This window comes from Sinocyclocheilus anshuiensis, unplaced genomic scaffold (genome assembly GCF_001515605.1).
Source record: "Sinocyclocheilus anshuiensis isolate Anshui unplaced genomic scaffold, SAMN03320099.WGS_v1.1 scaffold1199, whole genome shotgun sequence".
NCBI classification, from domain to species: Eukaryota; Metazoa; Chordata; class Actinopteri; order Cypriniformes; family Cyprinidae; genus Sinocyclocheilus; species Sinocyclocheilus anshuiensis.
In genome coordinates this window covers 1,023,125-1,044,959 of record NW_015540934.1, presented here as the reverse complement: position 1 = coordinate 1,044,959, position 21,835 = coordinate 1,023,125, and the positions used below count along the sequence as shown (strand labels likewise).

Sequence of the window (21,835 nt, the reverse complement as noted above, 5' to 3'; positions counted from 1 at the left end):
TAGGCTATACTACGAAGCTTCCATGGAGCAAGGCAGAAGGCAGCAAGAAGAATGGCTAACGTTATGGATGAGAGACAGAGGGAGTTAGCGATATTAACATGACTGAGAATAGAGACATCCTCAGGGCTGTACAGGGTGACGTATATGTCGAAAAAAATCACTGTGCGATTAATAAATTTACCACAGTAGTATGCGTGCAATACAGTTCTGCAATGTGTGTGAGCCTGTTTACAAACCTGTCAAACAAAGAGAATATTTAATGACATGTTTTTAGTCCAAAGCGCTAAGCACCCTCAAACGAAATCAATAGCACCCTCAGTTATTCCTGTAAAAATGGCATTTCATTGCAGATTTGGCAAACTATCCAGTGCTTTATGGTTTGCGCTCTGGAGATCGGTTTCTATTTCAATGTCTTTTGCAGCATTGAGCAATGTAGCCAATCACAGACATATCTGTTGGTTTCTTGAACCCAACAGCCAATCAGAGGCCTTTAAGTTAGAATCCACTCACCGCTCAAATTGCCGCATTTTTTGTTCAGATGTTGTGTTCAACACAAATCATCTCATTATAACAAAAGTGTAGACGCGATGTAAATAAGAGATTCATCATGCAGCATAGAGAACTTAATTGATTATAATGTAACTTTGTGAGATCACAATGAACTAAGATGAGTGACAGCTTTTAGTGATTATAAAGGGAACGCTCAGCAATGGACGGCCCAAATATATTATATATATATATATATGTATGTATATGTGTGTGTGTATGTATGTATATATATATATATATATACACTGTATATACTGTATATAGGCTATATAGCGAGAGAGAGAGAGAGCACCCTCACTAATTTAAGAAGCACCCTCAGTGATTTGATTCTGGAGCCGGGCCTGGTTGAGTAATTTGGAGCAACAAAACCCCAGTCCCAAAGAGATTATAACTTATACAAATAAAAATACATCAGCAGAGGCCGGTTGTAACTGCCTAATACAAACAAAACTAAATTGAGTTGATCAAAATAAAAAGCAGGCTACTCCTACACTCCAAATTCTTAACCCTGTAAAGCCTGACAGGTTAAATCATAAAAAAAACACAAAGTCTTTTATGGCTCTTATAGTAGGAAAATATGGAGCTCATACTCATGGAGGAAGACAAAACTCCTACATTTTATTTAGAGGCCCAAACTGAGCAAAAGTGTCCAATTTGATGCAGTTGCTGATTTTTATACGACTAAAAATAAGATGAAATTCTTATTGTAATCAGCTTGTAATTTAAATCAATAAGATCTTTATAACAGTATGGCAGAATACTTGCATAAAATGCATATTAATATCAGTTGTCACTTTATATTCACCAATAAAATGTCTTATTAAGATGATATTTAAATAAGTTTTATGATCAAAGCTCTTTTTATTTTTATTGTGGGGGGCAAAACATATGATGCATTGCAATACAGTGATGGTTGAGAGATGAACAAAAAAATTTCTCAAAACTTAATGTATCATATTTGAGACTCACATTTTAACGTGATTAAAAAAAAAAAAAAATGTATGGTTAATCGGGTAAATATAAGTTGCTTCAATCCAGTAAAGGTTATCTTGAAATATTACTAAATATAGAACTTATTCTTACGTTTACATCATAAAAATCAGTAAAGATTTCACAGCAAAATGTGAACCACGACCTGAAGAGGGATGTTTTTACAATTATACTAAAAGGCCTTTTACCTGCTAAAAAGTATAAACTATCAACCAGATGACAGATGGCATGTAACATATTGTGTACAATAGTTCTTTCAGTAAAGTTTTGATCACGTTGATTTATTTAGAGTCCTTAGAAAATGTGTATCAGATATGTTACAGTAGACTTTATAAAGTGAAACAAGGTTGCACTAAAAGTTTAAATGGAACATGATGCACTCCACGGCTTGAAGACAAAAATACAAAGACTTATTCTTTGTTCTGTCGACTAGAGTAAAAGCCTGCGGCACTTAACGGATGAGCTCTGAAGCTTTTTTTTTATTCATTTTTAAATCATTCTGATATTATCACTTCACTCCACTTTTGGAGATGGACAAAATGAACTCTTCCATACCAACAAAGAAAAATAATAGCACAAGCAGAGCACTGAACAACACAGGGGACATATATAATATGAGATGAATAGATCAAAATCTTTAATGAATCATTACATCTGACTATTTAAGATTATATCTGACTGATCCAGCTTTATTTGTAGATTTTCTGGGTCAGTAAATGAGATAATGTCCATATCTTGGTGAACATTTCCTTTCATTTGTAGATTTGTTTTCCCTGTGAGAATTGTATGTTGTCAGACTTTATAGAGGACCATTATGGAAGCAGTCACCATTAGGAATTTCCCTAAAACTTTAGCCAAAAGAGAGCCTTCTTCGCTATGACACTGAGAGACACAGAGTGTGGGAAAAGTCAAGGGTCAAATGCAAACTGGCTCTTTTAGCTGATGCTGTGATGTACTAGTAACCACACGGTTAACCATAGCAAAACCTCTTTTCCTGTAACAAGCATGCAAGTATAAGTTTTGAGAAAATGAAAGTGATGATAGCCCAAGAGTTTGATGAGAGAAACGTTCTGGAGATAAATGTGATGAGTTTAGGAACTTCAGCATCAGAGTTAAAAAGTCTCTTCATTTCTATAGCACTCCCTTGTTGACAAAACCTGGAAACTAAGTGTCATTTATGTATTTGCATGTTCAATTGAAAAAGCTGCAGGATCTGTAAAATGCAAAATGCTCTGTCTACAGTTCTGCATTCACATATAAAAGGAACCATAACTTATATTTGTAATCAGTGTTCAGGTACATACTACTGTTCAAAAGTTTGGGGTCAGTAAGATTTCCTGATGTTTTTGAAAGAAATCTCTTATTCTCACCAAGGCTGCATTTATTTGGTCAGAAATACTTGTGAAATATTGTGAAATATTATTATAATATAAAATAGCTGAATTTATTTTTTGAATGCATTTATTCATGTGATGTCAAAGCTGAATTTTCAGCATCATTACTCCAGTGTTCAGTGTCAGAAATCATTCTAATATGATTATTTGCTGCTCAAGAAACATTTATTATATGTATCCAAACTTAAAAACTGTTGTGTTGCGTAATATTTTTGTCAAAAACATTATACATTTTTTTCAGGATTCTTTTATCAGTAGAAAGTTCAAAATAACAGTATTTAATTGAAATAGAAATATTTTGAAACATTACAAAATGTCTTTTTATCAATTTAATGCGTCCTTGCTGAATAAAATAATTAATTTCTTTAAAAAAAAAACTAACTTACCCCAAACTTTAGTTTAATATCAGATGTATTCAGTATAATGCCTTCATCATATCCTATTAATGTTGGATTTGTCTTGACTCCAGCTCTCTTTTTAAAGGTTAAGTGTGTAATTTTTGTAGCACTAGTGGCAATAAATTAAATAATCTTTTATTTTTTTAGTTATTTAATGTTATTTTATTTATTTTTATTTTGAGCGGTCGGACGGTTGTCGAATATAACAATATGATCTAAACCAAGACTGTGAGAAATCACACACATTTGAAATCTTTCAGCCCCTCTCCTGCCTGCTTTAAAGTGTCATTTGTTATGTCTAGTGATCGGGGACAGTCTGAAGGTGGCTCCAGCCATTCCCAAGTCAGCGGTGTCTGAGGGAGAATCAGTGGAACTCCAATGCAACACGACACGGGGCTTTGCGGAGCACACCTTCCTCTCCGTTACCTGGTCCATCAGGAAAGGGAGCAGCCCGTTGGAGGAAATCTTAACATTTGGGCCGGATAATAAGATCAAAGTAGGACGCAACTACACCAAGCGTTACACAGATGGTGGACTTCAGTTGGACCTTCGTGGAGGTGGTTTTTATGGATTGGTCCTGAAAAGAGCAAAGCCGTCAGACCAAGGGGAGTATGTGTGTACGGCCCAAGAGTGGGTGAGGCAGGGTGAAGAAGGAAGAAACTGGCGTAAGATTCTTGAGAAGTCAGAGGAAATGGGAGAGGTTGTAGTTACACCCACAGGTGAGTCACATCTCATTCTCTCCTCAATTCCTTATTTAAGCAAGTTTGTAGATTGTGACTACAATTATGGTTCTTGATTCACAAAACATAGGGACACTGATGACTCCATTACCAGCAACATGATTATGAGGTTGTGCTTTAAAAAATAGCTGGTATTATGTTGAGCTCCTGAGTGGTAGCCTTCTGTTATAATGTGCAGTACTATTATGAGATATGATTATTCTACATTTTTGATGACTTGAGACTGTGAAGAAGATGTGATGGCATTTCCAGTAAGATAACATAGAGCGCAACAGTGATGTCTCCTTTTAATTAGTGGCCTTGCTTCTTTTCTCCATCCATTTTTTAATAAATATAATAAGCTCGTGCAAAAAAAAAAGCAAAGCAAAAAGCTTAATAGTTTGAGAGTCTAGGAATACTCAATTACATTATTCGCAACATTTCATGGGAGTAGGCAAACACCGCGGAACACTTTTACCACAATTTCCATTCCAATGGCAATAGCAACTGTCATTGGTTGATTTTCCTTCTGGATTATGGGTAATGTAGTTCGCCAGCAGAAATGATGGTGTTATACAGTTAAAAACTGAGCAGTTGCAGTTGTGCCAACTAATTTTTGAAAGTTTTAAGTTAAATTAACCTTCCTCAACAAGTATATTAAGACATTAATTTAAATAGAGGGTTGAATAAACTATAATCTACCTTAAAGAAGTTTACACAACTGCATGGCTCTGAAGTTTACTAAACTCAAAATTGTTTAGCGGTAGTTAAGTACATTTAGATAATTGAACAAACCTAACCAAAAGAAACACTAATCACACTTCAAAAAAAAAACACCAAATAGATGTTTTAGACTTTAATTCTAAAGCAAGTTATAATTCCCCATGTTTTGACCAAGCAAAACATTAAATTGATGTGCGGTGTGCCAATGGCCATGCTTAGGTTATGAGGTTCAAGCTTAGCCTTTATAGCTTTTACATTTCATTAATCCATTCCATATTAAATATAAAAACATTAATCCTCAAATCAAGTAAAGACTGTAATAGCCATAGTGGCAGTTATAAACAAGGTGATTTGTTCTGACTCAAAAGGTTTTGCAGAACTAAGAGTCAGTGATCAAACTGAGCATGCTCAATAGACTCAGTTCTACCTTCAACATCAAACTTGACATTATACGCTCATACATTACTTAAAAGTTGATATTGTTTCCTTTATTTGGTAATCTCGCCTGCAGTGTAGACAAAGAGAGTTTTTCTGACTGATAAAACCTCACTCATTATCAGCTTGGTACATTTAAATGATTTTATTTCTCATTAAAACCATTCTTTTCACTTTGGTATGTGTATTTTGTGAGCAATACACATTAGAAAGTCCGTAAACGTACTTTAGGTTTGCCATCTGAGCCTGAGATGAGCACGGTTGTCTGGGTTACAGAAACCATTTATTTAACTCTTTTTAATTTATGCTGGGATTTGTAAGAGAAATTATTACCTGTAGACACCAGACAGGGGACAATGCTGCTTTCTAAGTCCCTGTTATTATGAAGCATTATGAACAATGATAGCAGACTCGAAGGGATTTTTAGACTGCAGTTGTGACCATTTTATTGTATTTTATTAAAAGCACTCCTGCCTGTCCAAGTTCTTTCATGTGGCTCTCACTTCAGTAAATGTGTTCATTTTTATCTCAGCTTGACTTGAAGTTGTAAAGAGGCCCTGAGGGATTACAAGTATTGGCAATGACTGATTCTATTCAAAGTCGGAATGTCTAAGGATGCTCAATGTATATCTACAAAAGGACAAAAAGTACCATAAAAGTATAATTAAATACGCAGTCCATATTCCAGACTTGTGCCCTTCTGAGTCTTCTGAGTTCATACTAAATACGATAAATGTGATCGTTTTGGTCTGTATCCGTCATTCTTCTCTGATTTATTTCACCCCGTCCTCCCATTTGCTGTCAAGATAACATGTGGATGGCCACATTCCTTCTGGTGTGCAGATCACACCATCTTAGATTTTGCTAGATATAGTTTACTGACAACACAACATGCGTGGAAAACTGAGAGATACGTTTGCATGACAGTTGCTGGCATAGGTATTCACTTGTTTTGGTTTCTATCTCATACTCACAAGGCCAGAAATTCCCTCAGGGAACAGAAAGTCCCAAACGTGCAAACATACTTTCTCTCACAGAGTACTCTACCCTGCCCTTCCTTACTTCACCTTTAAGCTATGTAAAAATACTAGATGCCTGCTGTCAAAAGTACCCCTGGACAAAGTTTTAACAGCGGTGTGTTTGTTGGTAATTGAGTCAGTTTCGTTTGCCGTTGGGTCTGATGTTATCTCTGACCCTCTTACCGACCTCCAGACTGCAATGTGTGAGGGATGTTTGAAGTTTACCAAGCAAACAGAGTCACTGGCTGCCCTATCTGAGTGCACTACATTTCACCCTTCATAATTGGAAAGCAGATCTTGGTGACAGAGTGTTTTAGTAAGTTATAATACGAAAACAAGTTTAATGACTTTATTTAAAGGGTCATATGATGCTGCTAAAAAGAACATTATTTTGTGTATTTGGTGTAATGAAATGTGTTTATGCGGTTTAAGGTTCAAAAAACACATTATTTTCCACATACTGTACATTATTGTTTCTCCTCTATGCCCCGCCTTTCTGAAACGGGTCGATTTTTACAAAGCTCATCGGTCTGAAAAAGTGAGGTGTGCTCTGATTGGCCAGCTATCCAGTGCACTGTGATATGCCGAATACCTCAAGCGTGTGATGGAAATGTTATGCACCTACCATACTGTGATGTCGTGTCCCGGAGCGATGGGACAACACCAATAAAACCCATTATAAACGAGGCATTTGTTGCATCCAGTGGGGACATAATTACGGAGTATAATGACTTATACTGGCTTTTTACATAAAACCATGTCTGCATTTGTGATCGGAGAAAGACAAACAACAAGCGCTACTCTACACTGCTCAAAACTCACGTTTGAATCATCAGTGGCAAATTCTTTAAATATGAAAACATACTTAAAGTCTGTGAGTCAGAACAGGATCAGGAAACAGTCCTCCATAAAATGCGCTGCACACTAGGGCTGGGCGATATGGGCAAAAATTCATATCTCGGTATTTTTTGGCCAATTTGCGATATACGGTATATATCTCGGTATTTTCGTTTTTGTATTTAGATTTAAAAAATATATTTCACTTAACGCCCAATGTTGTCCAACAAAACAATACATAATAAAGGCTATGAAAACAAATAAAGTTAATGTAACCATGTAAGCCTTTATATTATGTGCAAAAAAGGGTTAAAATCACATTTCATTCTAACATTATAACATTGCAATCTAAAAACTAAAATAAGGCTTTTAAAGCGAAAGTTAAATTCAATAAACTAAAAATTACAATAAATGAGGACAAAAGCACAGAGTTGTGTTAGACTATTTTGATTACCCCATTACAGTCACTTTACAGTCAGTGCTATCATAAAAATAGACTTACTTGTAGGTTTAAAATTCTACATGTCACATTTATTGTCCAACTACAAATATTTCAGCGAAATGTATATTTTAGTCAGAATTATTGTGCTCCTATTTAATTGAGCTCTGTCTGTTTGGTGCGCTCGTTCACTCGAGTCTAATGGAGAAGTTTAGCGGAGAATCCCAAAGCAGAAGGCTCATGCACTTCTGTCAGAAAAATGGAAATTTTTCCATGGCTTTCTAACATTTACAGATGGAGAATACACCTGTGAAATGTAAGTTATGCCTTCAGGAAGACAGCACATCTCAAACACATTAAACAGCGCGAGTAGCCTAGTGTCTCTGTCAGCGGCACACGCAATCTTTCTGTCCGAGCATATGACGGGCCGAGCCGCTTAAACTTATATGCGAAACGAAACTATAAACGATGTATTACCAGTTTTTAAAGGCTTTAATATGAAGCTTTTCTTTGCAACTTTAGAGATCTTATCTATTCACGAACAGCTTGTAACACTCCAAAGAGAAAGGAAAACTTGAAATCGCATCATATGACCCCTTTAAGGACTCCTCCGTATCTCACATATCTCCATGTCACTTATGAATCCATTTTCTTTTTGTTCAGTCCAGTGTAGGAGTAAATTAACTCTGTGTGTCTGTGCATAGTTCACTGTGGTTTCAGCGGAGGTGGGTAATCTCGAACCTGTTGTTTGTCTATAAATGATTGATCCAGTTCTTTTCCTGGTGTGCTTGACAGTTACAGTAGCTCAACTAATGTAAGGGAAAGAAGACTCAGTTTCTCAGGCTTTGCAGTTTCATATGATCGCAGGAGAAAAAGACATTTTCTGGTTTTACATATGAAAAGTAGGGCTGGGCAGTATAGGCAGCTGACAAACTGTTTGTTTTCTAGCATTTTAAATGGTCTTGTGTTGTGACAAATTTTCAAATCTACAAAAGTACAACATGAGGTCATGAAAATGGCATGTTATTTGATTAGTTTTGCTTGTCACACTGGAGGATGTTTCAAAGCTATTTTGATAAGTTATTTTGTTTCCAACAGGTCCATTTACAATCATTCTTTTAGCAGACACTTTTATCCAAAGCGACTTACAAATGAGGAACAGCACAAAGAGCCAACAATATCTGCAGTATAAGCTAGTAAACATTACAAGCTAGAGCAGATATAAATTGATAAGTACAGTTGAAGTAAGTATCTTTGTTTATGGTTGTGGATTAGTTAAGTGCTTGCAGAAGAGGTGTGTCTTCAGCTTAAGAAAGTTATACTCCTGTATCTGCTTTTGTACATGCTTTCAGTTTTGTGGAGGTGTCACACTCCAGGAAATAAATATATATATATATATAATTATTATTTTTTTTTTAATTAACAAATTGTTTTTTCCTAAGCTTCAAAATGTCTTTTAATTTCTCCGGTCTCAACATTTTCCAGGGATTCCTGCAGATGAAAGCAATGAATGAAACCGTAATTTTGTCACTTTACATCAGTCAGGACTGATGGACTGATAATTAATTGATAGACTGATAATTAATTATTAATAATGAGTCATTACTGAAAACATACAACCCAGTCTCACGGGTAAACAACTATTTTCACAGGTGACGTTTTCATATAAGTTATTGATGTGAATAGTGTGAAAACATACGAATGAGATCGCACAAATTCATTCGAATTAGCCAGTTCGCCAAAACATAAAATAGTTATGAACAGCAATGTTGCTAATGTTACATTTAATGTACATTCAAGATGTCAGTCTCACCCAAGGATAACTAATACATTTTACTTATAGACATTAAGACATTAGAGTGACGTGAAATGTCTTATTCTGTGATATAATGTTTTGTATGAATGGACTGTAATTGGGGAAAGAACATATCTGAGAGGGTTAATTTGGCTTTGTTATAAGAGAATGTGCTTCTTTAAAGTGCCAGTAGCAAAGTCCTCCTTTCCAGTTCCTCTCTTGAGGCCTCATTTCTGAGGCATTCCTCTGTCTCTCATTCTGATGGCTCATTGTGAAACATTACAACTGTTAATCTAAGAGTTCTGCCTCTGTTCAGTTGCAGAGCACCAGCACACTCCTTGCTGCCTTTCTTTCTTTCTTTTTTTCTTCCCATGTTTGCCGCTGGTGATAGAATCATGTCAAGGATTTCTGTGCAACATGCTGCTTTATTTTTGAAGTCTTCTCCCTCAACGTTAAATGTTAATCAGTGTTTTGCATATTCTAACTGCACTGTGAATTAAGCTTGGGGAGTTTCCATGTAGCAGGATATTCAAAGCTATGCTACATGATGCTGCTAAATGCAATGTGCACAAGGCTTAGACCTCTTTGTTAAAGCTTTTTTCCCCTTTTATATCCCAATGACAGTTGTTTTGTGAGGTGTGTCTGTGTAAAATGTTTCTGTCTGTGTTTGGGGACACAGCAGTGCTATTTGATCACTGCAGGTTCTTTGTCATTAGGAGTACAGTACAATAGAGGACTAAATCAGTGTTTTCTTACCATTCAAGCAGGTGTCTTTTCTCAAAGTACACAACAGCTGGGCACAATGTGTGACTGCAGTGGCAGTGAGTGAGCTGGCCTGGTGTCAAATACACAAAGCCAGACCTGTGTGTGTGTGCGAGCTTACCATAACCTGAACAATGACAGCTGAAAATTGAGAGAATGTGCACCCTTGCCCTTCCGTTCCTACCCAGAGACAAACTACAAAACTAGGTCGGCTACCATACCTCTGCAGACACTACGACTGCGTGATATACCTGAAACAACTGTATCTCAGTGTTTTTCATTCTTTTGATATGTTTTTTAATGTGTTTGATCTGAAATGGCTTCGAAGGGGCCATTATTTTTAGTCAGAGAAAACCAAGATTCAGAAAGTTTCATGCATGAAGTAAAACACATTAAACAAGAAATAAAACACAATTTAGTTAAAAATCAACACGTTTTCCCAAAATATTTATTTTCACTAAATTAATTATATTTAATCATTATCACTTAGATGTACACACAAATATAACAATCCATAGTAAACAACATCAATTACATACACTATTGTTCAAAAGTTTTTGTGTGTGTTTTTGATGCATCTTTTCTAAGTCTTTTATGCTCGCCATGGCTATATTATTTACTTAATCAAAAAAAGTATTATATTAAAAACAATATTACAGTAAAAACAGCAATATTGCTTTCTTTTAATATATTTAATATATTTTAAAATGTAATTTATTCCTCTGATGGCAAAGCTTAATTTTCAGCAGCCATTACTCCAGACTTCAGTGTCACATGATCCTTCAGAAAAAAAAAGCAGACATTTTTTATTATCAATGTTGAAAACGGTTGTGCTGGATTTTTGTGGAAACCGTGATACATTTTATTACTCTTTGATGAAGAGAACAGCATTCATTTAAAATATATATTTATATTGTTTTTTCTGTCACTTTTGATGAGTTTAATGCATCCTAATAATGCAATGTGGGGACATCAGTAATGACTGAGTGATGAATCAAATGAATCATAGAATCAGTATTGAATTAGTTTAACATACCAACTCAAATTTTGGCACTGAAGTTTAAATCAGAGACTCTATTAAAATGTGTCTTGTGGAGTTAGTTGCAAGACAAGTTTGTGAAATTAGTCTAATGTGATGGTGATGGACTTTTTTTCTGTTGAAATGCTGTATATCTCAATATATCTCAACACAGAATGCAGGAAATACTGTAATTAAGTGGTTTGTGAGTTGATTTCCCTAAAAAGTGTAAATGCTGTGATTCTGTGGTGTTATTAAAACATTGCTTTGAATGTTGAACAGTGGTATGGGTTTGAGGTGGGACTATCTGTTTGGCTGACCAATGGGGTGGGAAATGCATCTGAAAAGGTGTAGGTAAATGTTGAGACTTTGTTCCCTTCCTCTCTCACAGAGCTGCAATTCAAGGTGACCCTTACAGCCTCTCTGAACCCTCAGTCCACTAGCGAGCCCACTGAACTGCGCTGTCAGGTGCTCGACCTCCTCCACCTCCAAGATGGCCGCCTGGGCGTGACCTGGTCTTACTCTACAAACACACCTGGAGATGTATCTCAGAAGAAAATCACTATAGCCTCTGTGAATGAGCAAGGAGCTCTGATTGCAAGCAGTGAGTACCAGCAGAGGCTGGACAGTGGGGACATAGCAGTGACCAGGAGAGAGTCTAACATCTTCGTTCTGCGAATGCTTCAGACTCGAGATGCAGACATGGGCTCTTATTCCTGTGCAGTAACAGCATGGAAGCCCGCTCAGCAAAGTGGATGGGAAAAAGCAAAGGAGGTCCAGTCAGCGCCTGTCACTGTTCAGTGGACACCAAAGAGTAAGCACTAAATTTTGGGACTTTTTCTTTCTGAAGCTTCCCTTTAGGTCTGTTAGATATAATTTGGTAAAGTTGGCCATGAGACACTTTCAACATGTTGCTGAAGTCTTTAGCCAGAAGCATACTTTAAGCAAGTATGCAAACCTGACTGCTTGGCCAACACATTTTGAAGCGTTTGGTCCTATTAAGAGTATGTATGTTCTTGAACTGCATTACTGCTCTTTATGCTTACACAACTAGGAGATAGAGTTACTTTAAATGCCTGTTCCTTCAAATCAGATGTGTTATTCAGTTAGCAAGGATCCGCAAGATTCTCTTCAAACGGTTGCTCTACCTTGACCGTAATTGATCTCAAGGAGAAAATTGGACACAGAAGAATGCTAATGCTAATGTCTGCTCATTGCAGCAATGCAACTCGTATTTTGTGTTGCATTCAGAAATCAACCACACAGTTTGTGTAGCTAGCTAAAATTGTTTGCCCTCTTAAATTTTTGAATAGTATGTTTCGGGACTTTACTTAACTGTCCCCAGACTGTTTTTAGTATTTGCGGTCACTCTTCTGAAATTTCATTTTTACCCCATGAGCTAAGTGCTCCCAGCAACTGTGACAGTTGTATCACTAAGCGCACTGTTTTAAAAAGCATGCATCAAAGCTTGATGTTTGAAAGTCTCCAATGTCTCTCATTTTTCAGCTTTCAATAAGGGATTAGAGTAAATGGCTTTAATTGTGTTTGTGATGGCGTCTTCTCTGTGAAGGCATATTTAGCTCACAATAGCCGCTCTGTCTTGGTCTGGACACTCTCCATTGCACCCTTGATTTAACTTAGGCTGTGTTCTGAAGCTATATCTGATACTGACAAAATGTACATGGTGGCAAGCACCTAATAAGGAGTGACGGCATCTTTTAAATCTGTTAGTATTCTTCGTTTTCCATTTCTGGAAGGGAAGAACTGTATGGAAAAAATGGGAAATTTGGCACACTAATTGAGAAGTGTCTAAACGTTCCTGATGGCAATTTTGGTCTCTTTTTTGGTCGCTTTACCAACAGCTTATTAACCCTGAAGTGTTATCTAGAAACTTAATTTACTATAATTGTTTTGATGCTGCTCCTAAAAATGGTAAATTCTTTACCAAAATATGATCAGATGATGTTCAGATGAAGCCTCATACATTCAAATAAATCTCCATCAAATAAATCCAAGAAATCTCTTTCAAAGTTGACTACAGAGCCTCCAAATATGAGGTCTTAAGCAGATACTGATGTGTGCATGTGAAATAGGAAAAAGAAATGATTTGTGCAGCTCCTGGAAACTATAAATATTTAAAAATATATTAAAAGTCACTCAAAATTATATTACATAGGTAAAACTCTGTGACGAAAGTTGATTGTTCTCAAACTGTATTTTGCAATAGTTTAATGAGTATTTATGTGATCTTTTTAGTACCAGTTTTGCGAGTAGCAGCCCATCGTGTGAGAGAAGCCTCGACTGGTGGATCCACATTTGAGATGAGCTGCCAGCTGACTGGTCAGAACCTGAAGAATCCCGGCTACTCTGTGCTCATTCGCTTTGAGGAGATCTTGGGAGGCAAGTCCCGCAAAGTGTTGTCTCTTAGCCAAGACTCAGTCTTGCAGCTAGAGGAGTGGAGCGAGCCGAGCCGCATTGACAGCGTGGTTCTGGAGAAGACCGGGCAGCTCGAGTACCGCTTCCGTTTATATGGGGCCCAGGTCACAGATCGGGGGTTCTATTATTGCGACGTCACGGCCTGGACACGGGATCAGACCCAAGACTGGATCAAAGCCATCAGTGCGGAGTCCAACAAGATTCAGATCGCCTTTGTACACACAGGTATTATCATGCTAACTACACTAGACTCATAATACTCAAAAGGATGATGCTGAATTGCCTGTAGGTATGTTTACAGCTGAGGTCATGTTACCGTCTCACACACTCTAATTCTGTAGTTCCCTCGTTCTGTCTGATTCTGGATGACTAGACCTCTATAGTCTTTCCCTCAGGGCAGATTCCTGCTGCCTACAGAGACACTGTCACTCTCTCTCTTTCATAGGCAGCTTTTTAAAACATCATAGACAGGCTCCTGATCTGAAAGCTGGTTCCAAAAGCTAAATTAAGGCCAAATTCATATGATAAATCCAAGGTGGCAGACAAAACGCATGAAATATATGTATAGAGTGCTGGAGTGATGACGTATTTTTATAGGCCAACCCAGAAGTTCACATCACCTTGGTTCCAGTTTTCCATTGGCTTTTGGATTATTGTGGAGCATAAGCTTTGTGATCAGCAACCGTTTATGATTCTTAAATGCTTTGTTCATCGTGATAATGTTCAAAACTAAACACAACTTTTATGAATTTTGAATCTGGAATACAATCATCAGAAGTAAAACGCTAATTGTAGGCTTTAAACGAACTACACCACGATCTCATGACTTCAGCGTCACTATCACTAAGCTTCCCACAACTCTTTTAGTCTTTTTTTAAAAAAGTAATTTCCCTGAAAGTTTGAGTTGGAATAGTTTGCAAAAGCACGATTATAAACACAATAAGGTTGTGGACTAGTGAGTAAATGTTTACCTGTTCGGCAGGATGATGTTTAATGTCCCCAACAACCTTTAGTCCCATTTAGCCACTTGTTAGCAAACGCCTTTTTCAAGTCAAGCAAAAGCTTAAAAAAAAAAATCACAAGAGAGTAGTAATGATGAATTGTGTGTTGTAGAATAAAGCTTGAAAAAATCCTGAGCTTGTGCTGACCACAGACCTTATTTCAGGCATTTAACCAATGCCCCATTTAAAAAAAAATCCATTAACTTAAGGACCGGAAGTGCTAAAAAATGAATTTGTTTCTGGGTTTTGTACTACAAAAGTATAATCCCTGCAGCTCTCTATCTCTCATTCGTTGATATGTATTCATGGTTATGTATCTATAATATTAGTTCAGAATAATTAAAATTGACCATTGTACCCAACATTTGTGTGTGCTACATATTTTTATGTGCAATATTGCATCATCAGCTTAGCAACATGCTAACGGCAAACTTTTGAAATCAATTCAAGAGGCAGATCTCTCTTTTGTAGCACATAGAGTTGTTCACTATGTAGAGTTTTACAAATCAGTCACTTTTGAGGTTTAATTTCCATTAGGGTGCTGCCTTAAAAGACACTTGCCTATTTAGGCAGTAGATAGCAAGGCAGATCAATAGGATTTGGGAGCCCCTCTCTCTCTCTCTCTCTCTCTCTCTCTCTCTATGTTAGTATATGAATTCAAACAAAAGGTTGAAGAATTTTTTTTTTTGTGGAAATATTTAGAAATATGAACATCCAGTTAAAGACTCTGAAATCTAGGTAGACTTTTAAAACAGTAAATATTTGTTTCTCACGCAGGTCCAGTATTCAACATATCCATTCATTCAGAAGCAAACAATGTGTTACCGGGGGACACAGTCCAAATGAAGTGCATCATATCCGTCCTGGATGCTTCTCCTAACACTGGCAAGTACTGTTTGTGTAATGTCTATATATTTTGTATAAATGCAATTTATATAATATGCAGTTTTTAGAAAGTTTAAGATAAACTAATTTCTTAGCATAAAAAAAAACAAAAAAAGATCAAGCTAAATGTCATTTAAATAAATGCCACTGGAGTTTTTCTCTCTTCTAATTTCAAACCTTTCAAACTTCTTTTTGTAAAACCTTCTGCTTGTATTTGTTATACATCAAATAGGATTTAGTTGGTGTTTTAATATCTAATGCAATTCATTCATTTTAATTGTGGTTTATGTCAAAATACTTTTTTAGGATCACTGTATCTTTATTTTTAGACACATTGAAGTAATGAGAATTATATTTTACTGTACAGAAATATATTTTTGGGGAAATATTTGACATGTTCCTGACAGATTGTTTGAGATACATCCCCAGTGAACTTCTATCTCCCAGTTCATTTTGTGTCACATTCTACTACTAGCTTTGATTTATAAAAGGAACAGAATCTCAGAAGTAACCAAGTACTTTCTTAGCTTTTTTAATTATTTAAAGGTTTTTTGTAAAACACTTTAGCTTCTCACCAGTTTTTTTTGTGTGTCTAAATTCCTGCTCTGTTTTTTGCCTTAATCCACTCTCACCTTGTAAGCTCTCTGGATGGCATGTTTTAATATCAATATCCATGTTTAACTTCTTAATTAAGGCATCTACACTCAGTTTGTTTATCAGCACCTAATTACCCCCCTTTCTTTATCAGTCTCCTTTTTTTCTTCAAAGTCACATGCTGCTGTTCATGTTTTGTGGGTGTGTTTTTGCAGTTATTCACAGTTGATATTATAAACTAATCGGAGCCAGTTGTAAATGATCACCTGAACTTTACCCCCTGAGTCACATCCTGCATTGGAGTGACAAAGCGTCTTTTCCTTGTGTTCCTGTTGCTTGATAGTTACTCATAAATACTCTATGCACAGTTATGTGAGGTAGGAAATTGAATTTAGCAATCTTATAAAAGTTCATTAACATTACATTTGAAACAGTCGTAGTCAACAGAGCAAGCATACTTTTTGCACACATTTTTGCTGAAAATCTGTACAATGGATTTTAAAATATGATTTGGTGTGGGCAGACTAATTGCTTGTCTGTGGAATATTGTCATGTCACAAATGGTTAAGACGTGGTGTAAAACCTAAAACTGCCTTTCAAGCACGGCTGTTTCCTACAAGGAATGCAATGAGTTGTATTAGATGTGAGTGGTTGGATGCTTAGTTTTTTAGTGATCAAGTGATACAGAGCTGCAGGCAGCCTGCTCAGCCTGCTGTGATCGTATCAGTCAGAATTGTTGCACTCTTGTGGTTGAATGTTTGGTAATACTCAGAATAACACATACACCATTCCTTCCTCATCAGTCTCTAGCCACAGACAGGCACACACATGCTGTAGTCATAGATACATGTCAGCACAATGTTCACACTTCTCTTTTCAATATACACTATAGAGAAACGAGAGATGTTTTTTGTGCTGGTTTTATTGTTAGGTTTTTAAAAGATCATCACCCTGAAGGAAGAGAGGTGTGTGTTTCTATTATGTTTCTTTAAGTGTAATCCTCAGGGAGTCAAGAGGCAGTAGACTATGCAGTGTGTCTCTGAGGATTTGTCCATTAAAAGCATAGTTAACCTAAGAATGAAAATTCAGTCATCTTTTACTCACCCCCATGTCTTTCTAATCCTGTTTGATGTCATATTTTCCACACAACTCATTCACTGTATTCCAAAGCTTCTAAGGTCACACAATACGTTTTGAATGAGAAACAAAAAGCAAATAGAAGAGATAGTCCACCCATAAATGAAAATTCTATCATCATTTACTCACACTCATGTTGTTCCAAACCATTGGGAAGCAAACAAGCCCATTGACTTCTATTGTCAATGGAACATTGAACACTGTTTGTCATCCTTTATGTTCCACAGAATAAATAAAGATGTACAGTTTTGGAACAACAGTGAGTAAATGATGCCAGAATCTTCATTTTTGGGTGAATTATCTACCATGAGCTGTGAAAAGAATTACTTTTGTGTTCCACTGAAAAAAAAAAAAAAAAGTAGAATATGAGTTGGGAATGAGATGTTCACCTACATTTGGGTGAACTGTTCCTCTACAGGATTGTATTGTGAAATCACATTACAATGTTTAATTTTTAATTAAATTCATAAATCTTAATGTCTACATTGCTTGTTCTTGCACACAGGCTGACTAATGTACTCAAGTAATGCAGCCAAGAACATGTGCTTCACCTGAAAGGTAGCAGAAGGCCGGAAGATGAAAGTACCCATGAGTACAGTCAGAGTTACTCATGAGTTCTGAGAGGGTTTCTTCTTTTATTCTGGGCTAGATTAAAGCAGAAAGAACATGTCCTTGTTTTCCGGCTAATTTTGGCCTAGTTGTTGTTCACAGTGGTTGAGAATAAGGGCAGTGTTGCTCCCTTAAGCTCCATTTGATCTCAGGTTCATAGAAAACGCCTATGAAACTGGTCTAACACATAGCTGTGGTTGTTTGTTATAGCACTTCAGCATCAAACATCATGACTATCATATCAAGGCTTTTAATTCCTAATTGGTTAAAAAGTCAATTTGGATTGTTTGAGGACCCCTTTATTAGGCTTTAATGCATTTCTCTCTCATAGTTCATGTTGTCTTGATGTCATCTTGAGGCAGTACAGTTCAGTCATTAGTCACTACAGACAGCTTAAATGTAGAAAAGACACAACCATCCAGCAAATGTGAGGAACAATCAATCCAGCCTTTATGAGTGCCGTTCATCCACCCTTGGGCCCGGAAGTAAGTGCTAGTCAGGGGCTGTCATTCCTCTGGTGAAAGGATATATGTATGTAAAGCTAATTAGGGCCACAGTGTCAAAGCCTTTCCTTAATTTCCCATCTAGCGTCATCTTGGTTGGAGTGGATCTTAAATCTAATTTGGAGATCTATTTGTAAGGTAATTGATTACTGTATAATAGAGAGCAGGCGATATAGACGATAAAATTTATATCTCAACATTCTTGTGTGTATGTATATACACGCATAGGCTTTGGGGTTAAGATATTAATTATTACTTTTATTATTACCTGACCAAAAGTGACAGTAAAGACTTCTGCTTTGTTACAAAGTATCACGGGTTCCACAAAGATATTAAGCAGCACAACTGTTTATAACATTGATAATTATAATAAATGTATTTGAGCACCAAATCAGCATATTAGAATTACTTCTGAAGGATGTGACATTGAAGACTGGAGTAATGATGCTGAAAATCCAGCTTTGCTTCACAGGAATAAATTACATTTCACAATATATTAACACAGAAAACTGTTATTTGAAATTGTAGTAATATTTCACAATATTACCATTGTTACTGTATTTTTGATCAAATAAATGCAGCATTGATGAGCCTAAGACACTTAATTTCAAATCATGTATAACATCTTAAGCACCCCAAACTTTTAAAAGGTATGTGTATGTATACTTAAAAGTTTATATATACATATATAAAAACAGTAATAGATATTTTTTAATTGTTTGAAATTATGAAAAAAAAAAAACTTTTTTACATTTTCAAGATATAACTAAAACAATTCTGCAATTGTGAACAATTAAAATGTCACAAACTCATGAATAAATTTGAGGATCCATACACTTTAATAATCTTAAGTTTTCTGCTGTTCACATGGGATTCTGTTATGAGATATAGGCTTGGTTTTTACTTGATGAGTAGCAGAATGCAGTGGTGCATTGTGGTGGGTTTGTCAGTTTCTGATTACCCAATGGCCTTCATTGAGATTCCACACATAGCAGTGAGGACAGCGTGTAGAGGCCTGCTTGAGTCTGTCTGACTGCTGCTGCCTCACTCTGGATCATCAGGGAGTGTATATGGTATTGAACCACTTGAAAGACACTGTTTAGCTTTGTTTTCTTTCCATACACGACTTGAATACCCTTGTATTCATTCACACTTGCTTGAATAAGCTGCAGCAACAGCATGGCTGTTTGGAGCGTTGCAACAGAACACCTATGAACAATCGTATTGACTCCACCTATGCTGGAGTTACCTCTCATGATTAAAGTCAGTGTAGAATACCACCCATTCTATAATCAGACATATTTGTGAGTGAAACACGATATCCGGTTACATATATTGTAAAGCAACACTTGATCACACTTGACACTAGATTGTGAAACAGAAGAGGTTTAAATGTCAATTTGATTCCATGTTGACTTAAATAATTAGCTTTACTCTGTCCGTCCCACAGGTGATATGGCATTTAACGTGCGCTGGTTCCAGAACACAGACCGGGCTGTAAATAATGGAGTCCAACCTCTCATCAGTATGGACCGCTGGGGAGTGGTAAAGAAGACCGGCTCCAATGACACCAGTCTGGAGCGCACCGACCGGCACACGTTTATCCTCAGCTTGCACAAGATTCAGGATAGAGATGTGGGAGAGTACTACTGTTCTGCCACACCCTGGCTCCTGTCCCCTGCTACTGGAGCCTGGAACAAAGAGAAGGACCTCATCTCCACTTCATCATTTCTGTTTATCAAAATAGAATGTAAGAATCCTGGTTATGTCTATAGTGAAAAAGATAGCAAGCCTGGAAAAACTTGTTACATCAGTTTCCAACCCTGCTTCTGGAGAGTAACTGTCCTGCAAATTTCAGCTCCAATCCCATATAAACACTCCTGAACCAGCTAAACAGTGTGTTCAGGGTTGCTTGATAATTACAGGCAGGTGTGTTAGAGCAGAGCTGGAACTTAAGTCTGCAGGATTGGAGACCCCTACCCTGAACAAATAAAAGGTCCCAAAAAATTGTATGCTTTTGCATGTGAGGAACTGATGATTTCATATCGCCTCTTCAGCGTTTATGTTCTCAAAGACTGTGGGAACTCAACATCCCCAGTTGCTCCTCCCAAACTTTGCTTCCATAGCTTTTAGATTTTCTCATATCTGGTGTCGTTATGAAAGTTTGTGATTGCCAGTGATCATTCTGTTTGTTATTCTGCAGTGTGGGAATCTTTGAAGATGCCGGTGGGATACGGTTTGACTGCTGCTGTGATCGCTGGTCTTCTCTCAGTGCTGCTGGGTCTTGCTGTCGCCCACTGCTGTTTCTCCAGGAACCCCATGCACACGCCCCGTCCACGTAACAAGCTTATGGACCTGGAGATGGATTAAACCAGTCCCCCTTTGCACCACTGTGATCCTGCCCAAAACCACTTCAACATGACTTGATGTATTATGCTTTGGGACAGAATGTGGATATGCACATTGCTTAATGAGAGATGGAGAACCTGTTTATATACACTCTGAGGATTGAGCCACTCTAGCTGACTGCTCCATATTCCTGCTTGGGAGCAATACACTTATTATTCTCAGGAATAGAGCACTGACGGCCCCATCCAATGTTTTTTTTTTTTCCCCCTCTACACATCCTGACTGCTGATAGGATGAGAGCACTAGGAATTAAATCTTTAGTTTAGTATAAACTTGCGGCTGCACAATGGCCAAACCAGCAATGTTACAGTTTGTACATTTGATGACGATTATTTTATAGCAATTAATAGGAAGGACTCTTAACGAAAGAGCCAAGAACCTGTCAGTTATGAGTGTGACAGAAACTCCAATTTTAGACTGACCTTTTAAACCGCTGCCGTCCCAGAGGCTTTGTTTGTCACATCGTCTGCAGACGTCCGTCGTGCCCCCTCCCTGCCTGCCTGTCAGAGTTATGCCACCAACAGTGGGGAACCTAAAATGACTGACCTTTCCTCTCTGTGGAAAAGCGTAGCGTTGATCCACAGGCTAAAGGAAATATGGTTGATGGATGGGTTCAAGGCTGCACTGCATTATTCTGGGCTCCAGAAGTGACCACTGGAGGGAACAGACCCAACAGGCTGTCAGTCCGTGGCTTGGCTTTGAGCGGCCTGCCTTAAAGATTGCTTGTCTGGTTAGAGGAATTTCAAAGGCCCTGATAACTGATATCCACACTGTTGGCATTAACTCATTCCTCACTTGCTCTTTCCTGCCCACAAACAATGAGAAATGCCAATATCCATCTCAGTTTCCTGAACTTGCTTCTTTTTTTTTCTTGTCAGAATGCACTCATTATGCCGATATTGACAGAACTGACCCGCACTGACATGATTGTAGTAGATCATTTTGTACAAATGCTCTCTTTATCCACAATGTGGGCAGATAAGTGTTTTCTGAGAAGGGAAGCTGTCGGTATGTGCGAGAGGTGGATTCACTGTAGAGTGAGAGAGCAAATCAGAGCCACATTTATAGACAAATGTCATAAGGAATTTCACGAAGATGTTTTACTTGTTCATTTATGGATATTATTAAATGGATGTTTTTTTTTTTGTTTTTGTTTTTAGAATTTATATTTTAGTTGTGTGAA

General features: G+C 37.2%; 1 protein-coding gene across 1 annotated transcript in view; it reads left to right on the top strand.

Moving 5' to 3' along the window:
* The window catches only part of LOC107689507 (prostaglandin F2 receptor negative regulator-like), a 25,721-nt gene extending 3,886 nt beyond the window's left edge, over positions 1-21,835 (top strand). The window contains exons 3-8 of the mRNA XM_016487512.1: positions 3,634-4,050; positions 11,470-11,892; positions 13,335-13,739; positions 15,293-15,400; positions 19,694-19,993; positions 20,447-21,835. Coding sequence (XP_016342998.1) covers positions 3,634-4,050; positions 11,470-11,892; positions 13,335-13,739; positions 15,293-15,400; positions 19,694-19,993; positions 20,447-20,613 — 1,820 coding nt within the window. The 3' untranslated portion in view covers positions 20,614-21,835. The remainder of the gene's footprint in view (positions 1-3,633; positions 4,051-11,469; positions 11,893-13,334; positions 13,740-15,292; positions 15,401-19,693; positions 19,994-20,446) is intronic.